This window comes from Anomalospiza imberbis, chromosome 20 (assembly GCF_031753505.1).
Source record: "Anomalospiza imberbis isolate Cuckoo-Finch-1a 21T00152 chromosome 20, ASM3175350v1, whole genome shotgun sequence".
NCBI lineage: Eukaryota > Metazoa > Chordata > Aves > Passeriformes > Viduidae > Anomalospiza > Anomalospiza imberbis.
The window spans coordinates 9,483,184-9,498,085 of NC_089700.1; the positions used below are offsets into that span (position 1 = coordinate 9,483,184).

At 45.2% G+C, this 14,902-nt stretch overlaps 1 protein-coding gene across 6 annotated transcripts in view; it reads left to right on the plus strand.

Moving 5' to 3' along the window:
* Nucleotides 1-8,640, plus strand: part of USP32 (ubiquitin specific peptidase 32) — a 63,401-nt gene extending 54,761 nt beyond the window's left edge. For all 6 annotated transcript variants that reach the window (XM_068210680.1, XM_068210683.1, XM_068210685.1 and 3 more), the window contains 10 exons: nt 149-260; nt 462-673; nt 1,007-1,191; nt 1,547-1,633; nt 2,552-2,672; nt 3,351-3,542; nt 4,091-4,382; nt 4,797-5,200; nt 5,499-5,591; nt 6,256-8,640. In XM_068210680.1, the coding sequence (XP_068066781.1) occupies nt 149-260; nt 462-673; nt 1,007-1,191; nt 1,547-1,633; nt 2,552-2,672; nt 3,351-3,542; nt 4,091-4,382; nt 4,797-5,200; nt 5,499-5,591; nt 6,256-6,429 (1,872 nt within the window). In that variant the 3' untranslated portion in view covers nt 6,430-8,640. The remainder of the gene's footprint in view (nt 1-148; nt 261-461; nt 674-1,006; nt 1,192-1,546; nt 1,634-2,551; nt 2,673-3,350; nt 3,543-4,090; nt 4,383-4,796; nt 5,201-5,498; nt 5,592-6,255) is intronic.
* Nucleotides 8,641-14,902: the final 6,262 nt, after the last annotated feature.

Here is a 14,902-nt window from a genome sequence, read left to right on the forward strand (position 1 = left end):
TGGGTTCCTTTATTCTTCTGGAAAGGTGTAAGGAGGCAGATGGGAGGGAGAGAGGAGCTGATAACCGCAGTTTGCAGAAGAACAGAAGGCATTTTGGTCCCAGCTGAAGGTATCCAAGTGCCTGAGCAGCTCTCCCTCTCTCCTGAAGAACTTCCCTCAGGACAACCAGAAGGTCCGGCTGTCCGTGAGCGGCTTCCTGTGTGCGTTTGAGATCCCCATCCCAGGCTCTCCCACGTCAGCATCCAGCCCTGTGCAGACAGGTGAGAGAAAACTCTGCTTTTCCTGCTCATTTCAGCTGCACTCTGTTGAGAAGCTCAGGACTAAAGCTTGCCATTAAGTGAGGATTACAGAAAGGACACGTGTGGGTTGTGCTTGGTATCCACCCGGGGATGGAAGGGATAAAAAACCCCGATCAGCTCTGGTTGCTGTGGATAATTGATAATTTATTTGTCTGCCTGCAGAGACCTCAACTGGGCCAGCAGCCAACGGAGCCCCCACCATCCTGATGAACGGGGACGTTGCCAAGCCAAGCCTCATTCCCAATGGGATGCCAAGCACTGTGGTGCCATGCGGGACGGAGCGCGGCCCGCCCAGCTGGGCCCTCAACGGCCACGTGCCCTCGCTGTGTGACAGCCCCTGCACAGGCTACATCATTGCAGTGCACAGGAAAATGGTCAGTGCCCTCGCACGCGTAGCAGCTCTTGCTGCTGCACACTTGGGAAGAAATCTTTAAAAAGCAAAGATTTTTTTGAATGTCCCCGTGGTAATTATACACATTTATATGTGGTTAGATAACCTCGCCATCATATCGTAAAATCAAAATGTTTTTCAAGTCAGTGATCAAAATTTACAGTATTTGATATTGGAAGTAGAATAATTTTAATACAGTTCTTGATTAATTTTAATTGCCAAGGTCTGAAATAAGTCACAAGGCCAGCAATCCAGGTGAATATTGCACTGTGAGTTAATGCACCTTCACATCTGGCTCCTCCTTTTGCTTCCGCAGATGAGGACAGAGCTGTATTTTCTCTCATCTCAGAAGAATCGGCCCAGTCTCTTTGGAATGCCATTGATTGTTCCCTGCACAGTTCACACACGGAAAAGGGACCTCTATGATGCTGTGTGGATCCAGGTTTCCAGGCTGGCCAGCCCCCTCCCTCCTCAGGAAGCCAGTAACCATGCACAGGACTGGTGAGTTGGGCACCTCAGCCTTGGATCTGAGGTAGGGTACATTGCCTTACCCTTGCTTGCAAGATTTAAAATTGTGTTCATTTAGTTTCTCATAATAATGGCCATAATTAAAATTAAATCCTTTTTAGTACAGTTAAATGTAGCTGCACTTAAATGTCGGCTTCATTCTTATCCAGTGATTGATAATTATTTATATCTGACGAATTTAAGCCATGGAAAAGCAGCTTTTAATAGTAAATTGTAACCAAAATTATCATTTTGAGGGTTTTCTTTAAGTAATCATAACAAGCCCAGTGAAGGGAGGTAATTGCAGTGAGAGTGCTGCTGTTTGATGTTGTGTTCTCCTCTGTTTCAGTGATGACAGCATGGGCTATCAGTACCCCTTCACCCTCAGGGTAGTTCAGAAGGATGGAAATTCTTGTGCTTGGTGTCCATGGTACAGGTAAATTGTCCTTTTTTCCATTTACAGCAGGGAATCACTCCAGCAGAAAGGTAATTTATGGTAATGGGTCTGTGATACATTTCAGACTTCAGAGGTAATACCAAACAATAAGGATCTGGAATGTAATTTCACCAGAGCTCTCTCCAGGCAGACTTGCACTGCAGCTTTTATGACTTGCAGAGCTGAAAGTTCTGCTGCCACAGAAACTTAAAATTAGGAGACAAAAATGAGATTATCCAAAACTGTTAACTCCTTACAATATTCCGTGTCTGTGTGCAGCCTTGTATGTCCACTGACTTGCATGGTCTGGGGGGATTCACACAAACCCAAATTTTTAGATGTAATTCATCTACCCCTGCGAGTTCCTTGCCATTTGAAGGGTGAGATCTAAAATGGGCAATGAGAAATTCACCCTGGAAGGATGCTTGGAATTTCCCATAAACAAAGACCTGCTAATGAAAATTCCAGACCCTTGCTGGAAGGTATTCACGCCACAAACTAATTTTTTATAAGTGTTTTATAGCCCTTAGAATTACTTATCATGGTGAAAATGACTTGTGGAGACAGAGCAGTGGAGTTTTTGGGGTTGTAGCTGGGTTTGGTCAGCACTGGATCATAAGGGAATGGAAAGGACCTTAAAGATCATCCCATTCCAACCTCCTTCCATGGGAAGGGACACCTCCCACTGGATCATGTGCAGGCAGATGGTGGAGCTCACCCAGCTTCCATTTCTCACTCTGGTAAAAGTGTTGCATTAAAAACACAAATAACCCTGAGCATTGCTACATAAAAATGTCTCACACTGAAGGCGAGGCCTGGAGCTTGGAGGGTGCAGAAGATCCAAAACCAGGAGCAGAACTGAACGAATGCAGAAGTGATTGGACACTGCACTGACCACACCCAACCTTTCTGCTTCAGGTTCTGCCGTGGCTGTAAGATTGAGTGCACAGAGGACAGGGCTTGCGTGGGCAATGCCTACATTGCTGTGGACTGGGACCCCACCGCGCTGCACCTGCGCTACCAGACCTCGCAGGAACGGGTAAAGCCCCAACAGAAACCCTCTGCTCTTTGTCAGCACCTCTGAGACACCACCCACTGCAGCCTTTCTATTTATGTGATGCTGCTTTTGTCCCTTCCCTGTCAAACCAAAGGCAGCAGTCGTGGGCAGTGTGTTCTGGATAAATCGATGTCTTGATGTTAGACCTCTTATGTGGTCTAATGGTGTGGAAGGGAAGCTTTTAAAGAACCACAGCAGTGCATTTCCTGTCTGCTGTGAATTGCTTTTAAGCTAGTCAAGATATATAATAATATATTGCATAATACATTACAAAATATCTTAATTTGATGCATTTTCTGTAACTATAAACAGTTAAGCATGTGAGTAAGCCTATTTCCTCTTGAAGCCAACAAAACACATCTGAAGGTGAGCCTGTAGCTGGGTTAATCTGAAATAACTGTTCCAATTTGTGAGTTTTATCTATAAAGTTGTGCTTTATGGATAATTTATAAGCAGAGCCCAAGGATAAGAACACTGAATTATTTTTATCTGCCTCTTCATAACTGAAATGAAATTCCTGCTAAAACTTACTGCATCTCATTTTTATCTTTAATTCTAAACAACCCAGCGAAGTTATCTGTGTGATACCGTGAGGAGAGCCTTCCTCTGAGCAGTGTGTGTTACATTTCCAAGTCAGAGGCAGTTCTCTCTCCCTTTCAGATCGTGGAAGAACATGAAAGTGTTGAACAAAGCCGCCGAGCCCAGGCGGAGCCCATCAACCTGGACAGCTGTCTGAGAGCCTTCACCAGCGAGGAGGAGCTGGGGGAGGATGAGATGTACTACTGCTCCAAGTGCAAGACCCACTGTCTGGCCACCAAAAAACTGGATCTTTGGAGACTTCCCCCTATTTTGGTAGGATCTTGTGTCATTTTCCTCCTCAGCAGCAAGCCCAAAGCACGTTGTTCCCAAATCTGCCTTCTCTGAATAAGATCATTTGCTTTGTTCACACTCTCAGGTGGGGCACTGCCTGAGTTTGCAGGCAAATAAAGCAAACCTCAAGTCCTTTTGAATGTTTTTAGCTGCTGACTTGGAGGAAATGGTGGTGGTTTGTGCTCAGTGTCAGCTGCTCTGACACAGCTCATGCTCAGAAGGTGACAAGATCTCCTCTCTGGTTGTGGAACACCTGCCGTTCTTATTTTTCACATTTGGTAGCTTATTCAAAGCAGACAGTGCTGATCACTGAATTGAAGCAACCTTTGCCATCATTTCCACATGAAAACATTAGTTTCGTATTTTACCAGCTCGATCCCAAAATCCAAATTGTCAACACAGAGCATGATTTTTACTAGCATAGAATAAAATGTGTATATTTTGGGAAAAGCTCTCTTTGAACAGTGAAATCACCCACTGGGATATCATTGCCCCACTTTAATAATTTTCTTTACCATGTTTCCCCTTAGATCATTCACCTGAAAAGATTTCAGTTCGTTAACGGCCGCTGGATAAAATCCCAGAAAATTGTTAAATTTCCCAGAGAAAATTTTGACCCAAGTGCCTTTTTGGTACAAAGGGATCCGAGTCATTTCCAAAGGAAGCAGCTCAGCCTGCAGGTTGAGAGCCTTCCTGAAGCACGGCCTGGCCAAGGGGACACCAGGAAAGCAGAAGTGCAGAACACTGGCACAGCAGGAGAAGGGGACACACTGAACAGGAGTCCATCCTCCCTAAACACTACTGTCCTCAATAATGTCAAAGGTAGGGAATGACTGGGGGAAATTCCACTCTGTGCTGGTGTTTGGAGGGGAAAAGTGTTATGTTCAAAATTTCAATGTTTGGGGTTTTTTTTGCCAAAGCACTACACTTGGAAATATTTCCTAGTGAAATATTTATTAGCCTAAAAAGTGAAAGAAAATTTAAGAAGTTGTTGAGTGACAGCAGATATTGGTACTTGTGTAAGTGGGCTGGAATTAGTGAGGGATGTGCTTCTGCATAAAAGAATTCAATGTCAGTTTTTAGGTGCACAGAGATGGGGGTTTATTTCTATATATTACTCATGAGCTGCAGTGAAGCAGTGGGGTTTAATGTTTGGTTATTCAAAAAAATCACTTTAAAAAGAAGTCTAGACTGTGTTTGTACTCACCTTAGTAATCTCTGTGCTTTCTGTCCTAGCATCTCCATCCTTGGGGAGGAAAAGTGGAACCAGCTGCCCCTCAAGTAAAAACAGCAGCCCCAACAGCAGCCCAAGGACTTTGGGGAGAGGCAAAGGGCGCCTGCGGCTGCCCCAGCTGGGGAAAAACAAACTGTCCAGCAGCAAGGAAAACCTGGCTGCCAGCAGGGAGAACGGTGCTGAGCACGAGCAGGGGGATGCTCTGACTAAAGGACAGGCTCTGGGGGGCAGCCAGAGCGAGCTGTACCCCGGGCAGGACAGCGAGGGGGCTCTGGCCAACGGGTACCTGTGGGAGCAGAGCTCACTCAGCAACGGGCAGGGCGAGAACCACAGCGAGGACGACACCGCCGACGACCAAAGAGACGACGTCTGGGTCAACCCCATCTACAACCTATATGCAATCTCGGTAGGTGGCTGCTCCTCTGCCAGAGCTGCCTCCCTGGCACGCTGCTTTAACCAAATGCCTTCGTTGGGTTCGTGCCAGCACAGGGATCTGCAGGGAAGGAGGGCAAAAGTCAGCACCAGAAATTCGCTGTAAAACGGGGTATGAATTAAGTGTCTGCTAATTTGCTGTGCTTGTGTGTGTAAAGTTAGTCAGCTCCAGCTGTCTAGATTGTCGTGATGGCTCACTCACAGATAATGAACTTGGGAATCATTTATTGGATGTCTGATCCAGGAATTCTTTTCTTCTTCATTCTCCTCAGTGCCATTCAGGAATTATGGGAGGGGGTCATTATGTCACTTATGCCAAAAACCCGAACAACAAGTGGTACTGCTACAATGACAGCAGCTGCAAGGTAAAGCACTTCTTTTCCTCATTATTTCACGTCATTATTCTAATTATTTCAAATAATTTTTGCCTTGGTTATCCAGAGCTAAAGAAATTTAGAATCGGAAATTCTAGCTAAAGAAATTTTAGAATCACATAATGGTTATGGTTGGAAGGAACCTTAAAATTCATCACATTCCACCCCTCTGCCATGGGCAAGGACGCCTTCCACTAACTCAAACCTTTGTGGAGAGCTGCTGTTTGAAATCAGGAGCATCTCCAAAGCTGCACCAGATAAATATTACGATTATTAGCTGAAATTGTACATGAGGTTTTTTCCAAGGTAACATCTGTTCATCAGCTGCTCCCACAGTTAAGGGAAGATGCTTATTTTGTACAAAGATGGAAAAATGAGTAAGAATGGAAAGCCAGGAGTACATTTCCATGATGGCAGCAGCTTGTATTCAGTTGGTGAATAACTCAGCTCTGACGCTTCTAAGTATTTGCATTCATCACTATAAAATTGTCAGAGTTCCCAAGTAATCCATGGAGTGAGATAACAAAGAGGGGAGACAGAACATGGGATTCCTTATGTTGCACCCAGTTCAAAATACACTTTTTGGGGCAGCAGTGTGTGATTGAAGTGCAGCAGTTATCCCATGGGGTTTTCCCGGGTGTTTTCCCTGTGTCAGGAGTTGCACCCGGACGAGATCGACACGGACTCTGCCTACATTCTGTTCTACGAGCAGCAGGGGGTGGACTATGCCCAGTTCCTGCCCAAGATCGATGGCAAGAAGATGGCAGACACGAGCAGCATGGACGAGGACTTCGAGTCCGACTACAAGAAGTACTGCGTGCTGCAGTGAGCCTGAGCTCCGCAGGCTGAGGGAGAAACCCTGGGACGTGCCTCTGGGGAGGCTGTGGCTGAGACAGAGAGCAGCTTGTGGCTGTCGTTGTCCCCTGTGAGCTGAAAGCACAAAAAGAGCCCCTGGTTAAGCAGTTAATATCCAGTAGTGTTGTTTTGTTCTGTTTTCTCACTACATGCTCGAAACGTTTCTGATGTTGGACATCTGAGACTGCCACTGGCCTTTAAATCCAATGGTTTGAGAAAAGCCAACTAGGACCAAATAAGAGCTAAATTAAACATCCAAATAAGAGCTAAACAGAGTAGTGTAGAGTTTACCAACTGTTCTAACACCCCCCGAGGCTCTCGTTAGGTTTAAGGTAACGGGGAAAAACAATTTATAATGTTGTCTTTGGACAACATGATATTGCTACCTCCTTTTTCCTGCAGTTTTATTGCATTTTATTGGCAAAACAGGGAAGGCAAGAGAAGGAAAAGTGCATAAATGGAAACAAATTATTGTCATGGGGAATAGAAGTTTCCAGTTTTGCCACCACTAATGTGTGTCAGTTGCTTTCTTTCTGTATGTTGGGAGCACAACCAAATCATCATTTGAGAAGAGATTAGTTTCTACACTTGAATGGTTTATTATACTTTGTGTTTTTTCCACATGTTGGCTGTGCAGATCAACATGTTTCAGGAATGGCTTTTCTGCCTGAAGAGTGCTGGCTCAAACTTTTTTGAGCTGCCTCAAGAAGAAACTTCAGGTTGGAGAGAGTAGTTGTGATTACACTCACGGTGTCTTAAAATGTGCACATTGCACAAAACGTTCCCAGCTTTTGGAAGGAGAGATGCTTGAGCTTATGTTTCATGACTGGTGTTGCTTTTGAAATTTGCACTTTTGAAAATGCATCTGATTCAATTGAAACCCACCCTTTGGTTGGTTGTGTTGCTGTTGTTGTAAGGGCTCTGGAGTGAATGGCTGTGAATATCCACTGTGTCTTTCAAAGGAAGAAGCTGTGGCTGTCAGGTAGCTGTCGTAGCATTCATGGATGGAGGTTTTTTTTTATTGGTTTCCTAACTCAGTTTCTTGTTTTCAAAATTTGGTTGCCTTTTCAAATTATCTTTTGGTTTGTTTGTTTGTTACACCAGGTTATGCAAATACTTGCAATTAAACCAGACTTGCTTTCCATGCCCTTGCAACATGCTCTGTAGTTCAAGGGCCTTCTTGCACGAGGGGAAGTGTGACTGAGTCTTAGCAGAGACTGGAAAAAAAGAGGGTTGGTTTTTTTGAGCTGGCATTTCTTTAAACATTTTCAGTGTTAAATTGTTTGCATATCTGAATGAAGATAAAAATTTTCACTCTTTTGGCCTTTTGTTCTTCAGCTGAGCTTCAGCAGCTTATTAATTTTGTCGTACATCATCTTCCCAGTTCTCTAGATTTTTGTACCTTCACTAACAAAACTGTTACTCACGTGGTTCTCTGCGATTAATGTTTGGATTCAATTTGGGGTGTTTGACAAGAATGCCAAACCTTCAGCAGTTCATCATTTCCAGGAGGATCTGGGGTTATCCATTGAAGAAATGATATCAGCTGGTCGGGCTGTCTGCTCAGGCAGAGCCCTCCCAGCCTTTGGAGGTTGTGCCTCTTTGGGGACAGCAGATCTGTTCCAAAATGAGTCTTGTCTTACCTGTCAGGTGTTGCTCCTTATCCTCTGTGGTCTTTTATCTTTAAAGTGGTTTGAACATTGAGCCTAAAGAAAAGCAAACATGACTAGTGAATTTCTAGGTTAGAAGCTTTTTCAACACCCACTTGTCTACTCCTCCCTCCGCAAACTCCATGAAAAGTGAAAGATTTTCAACTGATTTACTTTAAAATGTTTTATTTAAGCAGGTAGCACAATCTACTAATGTTATTTGAGCTTCTGTGTTTGTTACATTGGTTGTAATTAATTTTTTAAATTAAATTAATTCAAGAATTAGTAGTAAATTTATTAAGTTAACTATTAACTACATTCACTTTGTAAATTATTGTACAAAACTTATTGACAATGCACTGACTTTAGAAAGATGTTAATGTACATAAATGCCTTGTAAATAAAATAGTGTTGATGTACTGGAATATGAGCTGTATTAAAACAAAGGTATTGGTAATTGTATATGGAGTGAACCTGTTTATCTGTAACTATATTATTCAAACAAATTAAATACTGTGGATGCAGATGAAGTGTCACTTCTTGTCAGATAATTTTTAATAACTGTTTTCCTGCTTTGAAGTGTCTGTGCTGCTTCTGTGAAGCTTAAATGCCTTTGTCAATCCAAAAGCTGAAGCATGGGCGTGCATCCAGCAATTCTTTGCAGCTTCTTCATTGTTTACAAAAGGTAAGTTGGGTATTTTGTTGATGATAATAACACTTACTACTTGAGAACAATCCATGTCAGCAGCGAAGTGATCCCTCAGGTACAGGAAGGCTTTGCTCTGGTGTCTTTGGACAGGATCTGCAGGTACCTGATGTGCAGTCCTGGTGCCTGACGTGTCCCTGCTGCAGCCAGGGCTGTTTGCCCACGTAGCTGTGACTGCAGACAGTGCTGGACACTTCCCCTGGGCAGACAGGGATGGGAGAGCCCTGCTGCACTCACTCCCTGCTTTTCTCCAAGCAGGAAATGGATCTGGTTGAGTTGGCAATGAGACCAAAGTCTGCACAGGGCTGATGTCAGGAGCATGCATCACCTGGGTTCTTTAGCTGGAAATGAACCATTGTTCTTTTTTTACAGCCCTTGAAGATGCTCAGTGGATATTTATCCAAGGATTAGCACGCACCAGCATCCCCAGGGTGTCTCTGCAAGTGCAGCCATCTCTGGTTGGGATGGGAGTGTTGGTGCAGCACTGAGTGGTGACACTTTCCTGGTGATCAACTCTCAGAGCACTGGTCATTCTTACTGGGTGTGGGCACCCCACGGCCTCACCGGGGTCACTTGGGCGTTTTCAAGGTTGAAGGTTTAATTTCAGTATAAAGAATATGGGCTACAGTACTTCCTGTCATGAATTTCCCTCTGTCGCTGTGAGGTATTGAAAGGGGAATTTAAAAGGATGAAAAACTCTGATTACCAAGAATGTTCATACATGCTGCTGCCAGTGGTAAAGCTTTTATTGACTCGGTGCAGCAGGGGACATTGAGGAGAGGAAGGTGTCACATCCCTGCCCAACCTGCAGCCATGTGCTGCTGCTGAATCCCTCTGACTTCCCAGGTCAGAAGTGCGCAGGTCTCGCAGGAGGGCTCAGAGCTGAGCAGAGCCCCTTGGTGAGGGGGGAGCAGTGGGAAGTGGGCTGTGCTGGGGTTTTCCCTGCTCCCTTGGTGTGTGTGTGTGGAGTGCTGGAGCACTGTCCTGCTTTTGGGGTGGATCAGCCAGACTTCTGCAAACCTGGGGTGGCTTTTGGTGTTTCTCCTGGGAGGGAGGGGAAGGGGACAGCAAGGACAGCACCTCTTGAGCCAAACCCTCCTACTGCCCCCAGAGAGGGGAGGGATGGATGCACCAACCCTGCAGGGCCCTGCAGCCCACAGGAGTGACCGCTGTCCCTTCCCTGAATCCCAAATCCCAAAGGCATTTTCCATCCTGATCCAAGAGCTGAATCCGTTCTGGAGCTGCTGTTCCAGCTCTGCTCCCTGCCCTCCCCTGGGCTGGCACAGGAGGCTCTATCCCTGCTTTTCCCTGTATCTAAATATCAAAGTATCCCAGATTTATCTGTGATCATGTCCTGAGAACGTGCTGGGCTCCAGGCACAGCCACTGGCCCGGGGCCCAGAGCATCCACGTAGATATTAATTATATTAATTATACCTTTTGTTACCCTTTTTCCTTCAGGTCCAGTAAATTGAAGCAAGAAGTGAGTAAAATGCAGTCATCCATGCTTGCTGATTTATTGTTTCAGGAAAATAAAAACCTGTCAGGAGCTGGGGAGATTGTGCCTTTTGTTTGGGACAAGCCTTTGGCTTCCTCGATCGTGTGTAAAAGATTTCCTGTTTGTGAAAATGAAAAGCAATGTTTGACACGGTCCCTTCAGCAAAATGAGTCACAGAGGAGAAAATAGATTAAGGATGCTTCTAGGTTTGATAGAAATTAGATTTCGCTGGGAGTTGTGAGCACAGAAAACCAATGAGGAAAACTTGTGGCAAAATACAGGTTTTATTTATATTTAGGGTCATTTCAGACACACCTGATGGCTGAACCTCACCCAACTTTTACCGGTGCATTTAAAACTCGTGGTGAGAGTCCAGGTGGGTCACAAGCTGCTTTGGGTGGTCAGAGTTCAGGCACTTCCCTCCCCTGCAAAAAAAAAAATAAACAGCAGCAGATGCTTCAGAGCCTTTGTCAGAGTGTTTGTGAGAGCTGGCAATGCAGCACTCTCTGTACTCTGTTATTTTTTATCTCGGTGCTGCTGAAATTTTTTTCAGCATATAGGTTTTTATTGGGTGCAAAGTCCAAATGAGGTGGCTGAGAGAGCTGTGGTGTGTGATGACTTCTTTTGGATTTTGAAAATACTGTCTCTAAACAGCTGTGAGCATTCTCAGTGTTGTTTCTCAGCTCTGTGTGAGGTTAAAATCCTCTGGTTTTCCCTCATCCTGAGCAGGGGAAGCACAGGGAACTCCTAGGGCCCTTACCAAGGTCTTATTTTGGATAGAACTATTGAATCCCAAATTCTTCTCCAGCTTCTTATTCCCTCAAAGTACTTTGCAAATTACACTGTTTGTATACCATGAATTTGAGAGGTTTTGGTCCAACTGAGGTTGAAGAAAGGAACTAAACCAACATATAAATGGGAAAGTTGGTGGATTATATTCTATGTTTGCAGTCAATGAAAGGGTTTGAGGCAACAGGTTTGGCTCAGTCTTTACATCCCACAGAATTTTGTCCAGGAATTGCTGCGTGTCTGGGTAATCTGGTTTAAAGTTTGCTGAAATGTGATACAGAAAGCGGAGTTTTAGGTTAAATCTCCTGTATGTTTAGCATGCAATGAAATTGTGCCTTCACCTAATGCAGCATTTTGTTGGGGAAAATATTTATGTGTCTCATAAATAAACCTTGGCCTCCCAAGGAGAAGCTGCAGGAAAGCCTGGAGCTGGGTGTTGGTTGGGAGCTGGGGAACAACAAAGGGAAGCTGCTGCTGCAGGGCCAGAAAAAGGATCCAACAGCAGCACTGGCAAATCAAAACCCTTACAAATGGTGTTTGTACTGTGATGTTTGGAGTAGGGAGACAATGCAAGGAACAGGGTGATTACAGAGCTCAGCCCGGACATTGTGAGGCAGAACCCCCCTCCAGGGGCTCGGGTGACAGGGTGACAGCTGTCCCCTGGTGCCTGGGGAGGGCAGAGGGTGTGGGGGGCTTGTGGCTGCCCCTGGATCTCTGGAAGTGCCCAAGGCCAGGTTGGATGGGGCTTGGAGCAGCCTGGGATGGTGGAAGGTGTCCCTGCCACGGCAGGGGTGGGATGAGGATGTTTAATGTCCCTTCCAACCCACACCACCCTGAGATTCCAAGAGAGGGAGGAGGAGTTCAGCAATGGGGCAGGATGAACATACCCCAGTGCAATGCAGACTCCAATATTTAGCAATACTTGGTAGGAGCAGAGCCATTAAGTCTGGGCTGTGCTGATCCCCCTCAGCTCAGCGCTGTCAGGACACAGCTGGGGCACAGCCCCAGCCCCCCCAGCTCAAACCAGCCCGGGGGAACTGCAGAGATCAGCGCTGAGCTGGCTGCAGTTGGAGCTCTGGGCTCAGCAGTTCATGCAGGGATGGTTTCAACCACGGCTCAGTTGAGAGCCCCCAGCAAGCAGAACAGAAAGGTGGATGAATTTTTGTTCCGTGCTGCTTTCCTTCTGATATGGAATAAAAAACCTTTACATCAAAGCCAGTCCTGTTGTACCCAAACACTGCTGCAAGGGGCAGGGAAGGATTCCACGCAGGAATGCCCCGGTGCTGCACGCTGGCTGTGAGCACACGCTCGTGTTTGGGACCTTGCTCAGGAGCTAACGCGTTGGAAATGTTTGCTCTCCATGTGCCTGTGCCTTTTTATCTGCAGGTTTGATTATATAAGTGTTCCTGTTTAAAAGACACATGCTAGGGAATAAATCTCTGGGCCCACAGACTCTTTGAGCACAGGCAGCCCCAGCATTTAACTGGTAACAAAGAGAGTTGGAGTGGAAGCTTTTTGATAAAGAGTTGGCAGCATATCAGAGGAGCAGCTTGGCCACGAGATGTGAGCAAGGATGTCACACTGGGTGTTTAAACTTCTTACCTTTCCTTCCAATTCCTTTTTATTTTTTTTTTTCTCTTTAAATGATTATGAATGAATTATAAGAGAGACGGTGATTGTTTTCGGTGTGTGTGTGTTCAGATAGTGGCTCAGTTAAACAGGACATTAAATTTGGATTTTAACATAATCCAGAGATCTGGCTGCTCTAACTGCAGTTTAAGTAGTAAGAATTAAGGGTGATCTGAAGAATGATCAGCTTTTAGCACAAAATCTCTTGTTTAACTGATTTAACTGGGCCCAAACCTCTGGCTATAATTTGAGGTTTTCTTCCATGAGAGTGGCAGGTGCTGCCACACAGCAGAAGCCAAGTTGAGTGCGAGGAAAGGTAGAGTTCAAATAAACAAAATACACCAAGGGATGACTAAAGGCAGGTGGGGGATAGAACACAGATGTGAATTTCCCTTCTGACTATCTTCCCCTGCCTTTGGCTGCTGGGCTTTGATGTCGCAGAGCACAAAGAGACTCCTCCTGTACCTGAGCTCTGTGTTCCAGGCAGAGCCCAGCCAGGTCATAAATCTGTAACGTTGCACTTCACCTTTTGTGTCTTGCTTAATGACCTTTTAAAAATAAATGCAGGATGGCTGAGAGGAACAGGATCAGTGGTGGAAAAGCTGACACGTCCGCAACCTGAGCTCTGATCCCTCTGATTGCTCCAGCCCGTTAAACAAAACTTCTTTTGCTTTGTGCTTAAAGAAAAAAAAGAGGGAAAAGGGGGACAGGGAAAGGTTTTCTTAGCTGGGTTCTCTGTCTTAAAATGCAGCTGGAAAGTACTTTACAAAATATATTCTATCTGCTATTTCATTTTCATGGAAAGCTGCTGTTTTAAGGGGTTTTCTGCCCCTTTGGAAGTGTCATCCTTCATTTCTCTTGCATAAAAATGACCATTTAAGATCCTCATCAGGCTCTTGTTTTGTTTCCCACAGTACTAAATTTAATATGCAGAGCCATAATATAAATAAATGTCTAATAACTCTCACTCAAATCCATGAAAATGTAAGTTATCCCTGAGGAATATCTTTCCATAAAATGTCCTCCACTTGAATGAAAGGAAAACTGCAGTTTCCCACCATTTCAGACCGGGACAATAATTTATTTTGGTGGTGATTATAGTGGATATTTTTGATTCATGTGTACAATAGTAAAACTGACACTATTTTCTTTTGTTTGTGTATTTTGCTTAAAATAAAAGATTACTCCAAAGGAAGGCATTTGAGGAAGACTGCTTGCAGAGAGGGGCCAGATTTATTTTGGCTGGCTGTGCTGTCCTGTCAGCTGGACAACAACCTGCACCATTCCCAGTCCTTCGAGCCCTCTCAGCTGCCTTTGCCACATTAATTTCCCTGCAGATTCCCTGCTGGAGCTCAGCTAACTGATGCTGACAATCCTTTGCAAGCCACGTCAAAAACTTTCCAGCAGTTTTACTGCTTAGGACTCCCCAAATGTCTGGAACACCAAAAGCCACGTTGTGCGTTGTGAGCAGGTCGCTATATTCTCTTTAATTTCTGCAGTTGTGCTGTGCCCTGTCTAGGATTTTATTTCTTTTGGTAGGGCCCTAATTGAATTTTTCTTTCAGAATATTGCTGTTTCCACCTAATCTTTGCCGTTTCCTCATGTGCCTGTTTTTTTTCCCTGGCTGTGCACTCCAGCCTGTGTCGCACCCCTGGTTTGCTCCTACGAGCAGCTGGTCAAACTGAATTTTGCAGTCATTGGTGGGGATTCTCTTTTTTTTTTTTTTCAAAGAAAAAAGGGGGAAAAGGAGCAAGGGATGGGAGGAGAGGAAATGAATTCCACCTTGTATATCTCGCTGGTTTTCTTCAGTACCTGAGCGGAGCTCTGTGGGGCGGTGCTGTCAAACCCTGTGCCCATGAGGGAACTCTTCGGTGGTTTCCCTGAACTTCTGCCGGTGTGCCGAGGCTCCATCCTGCCCGAGGCCATTCCGAGCTCGCTGAGGAGCACAGGGGCAGGATTTTGATGTTAATAAGCTTCATTTACCTGAGCCATTTGTGAATCGCGGCCTGTGGACTGCCCCTGCTCCCAGCGGGCCTTCACCGCCACAACGCCGGAACAGCCCCGCGGCTGCAGCAGGAATTGCACCGGGTTTTAAAAGGTATTTGGAAAGTTTGTGCTTTATGAGCTTTAATGCCCTTTTTAAAGGAAGAAATCCATCAGGTTCCATCACATGTGCG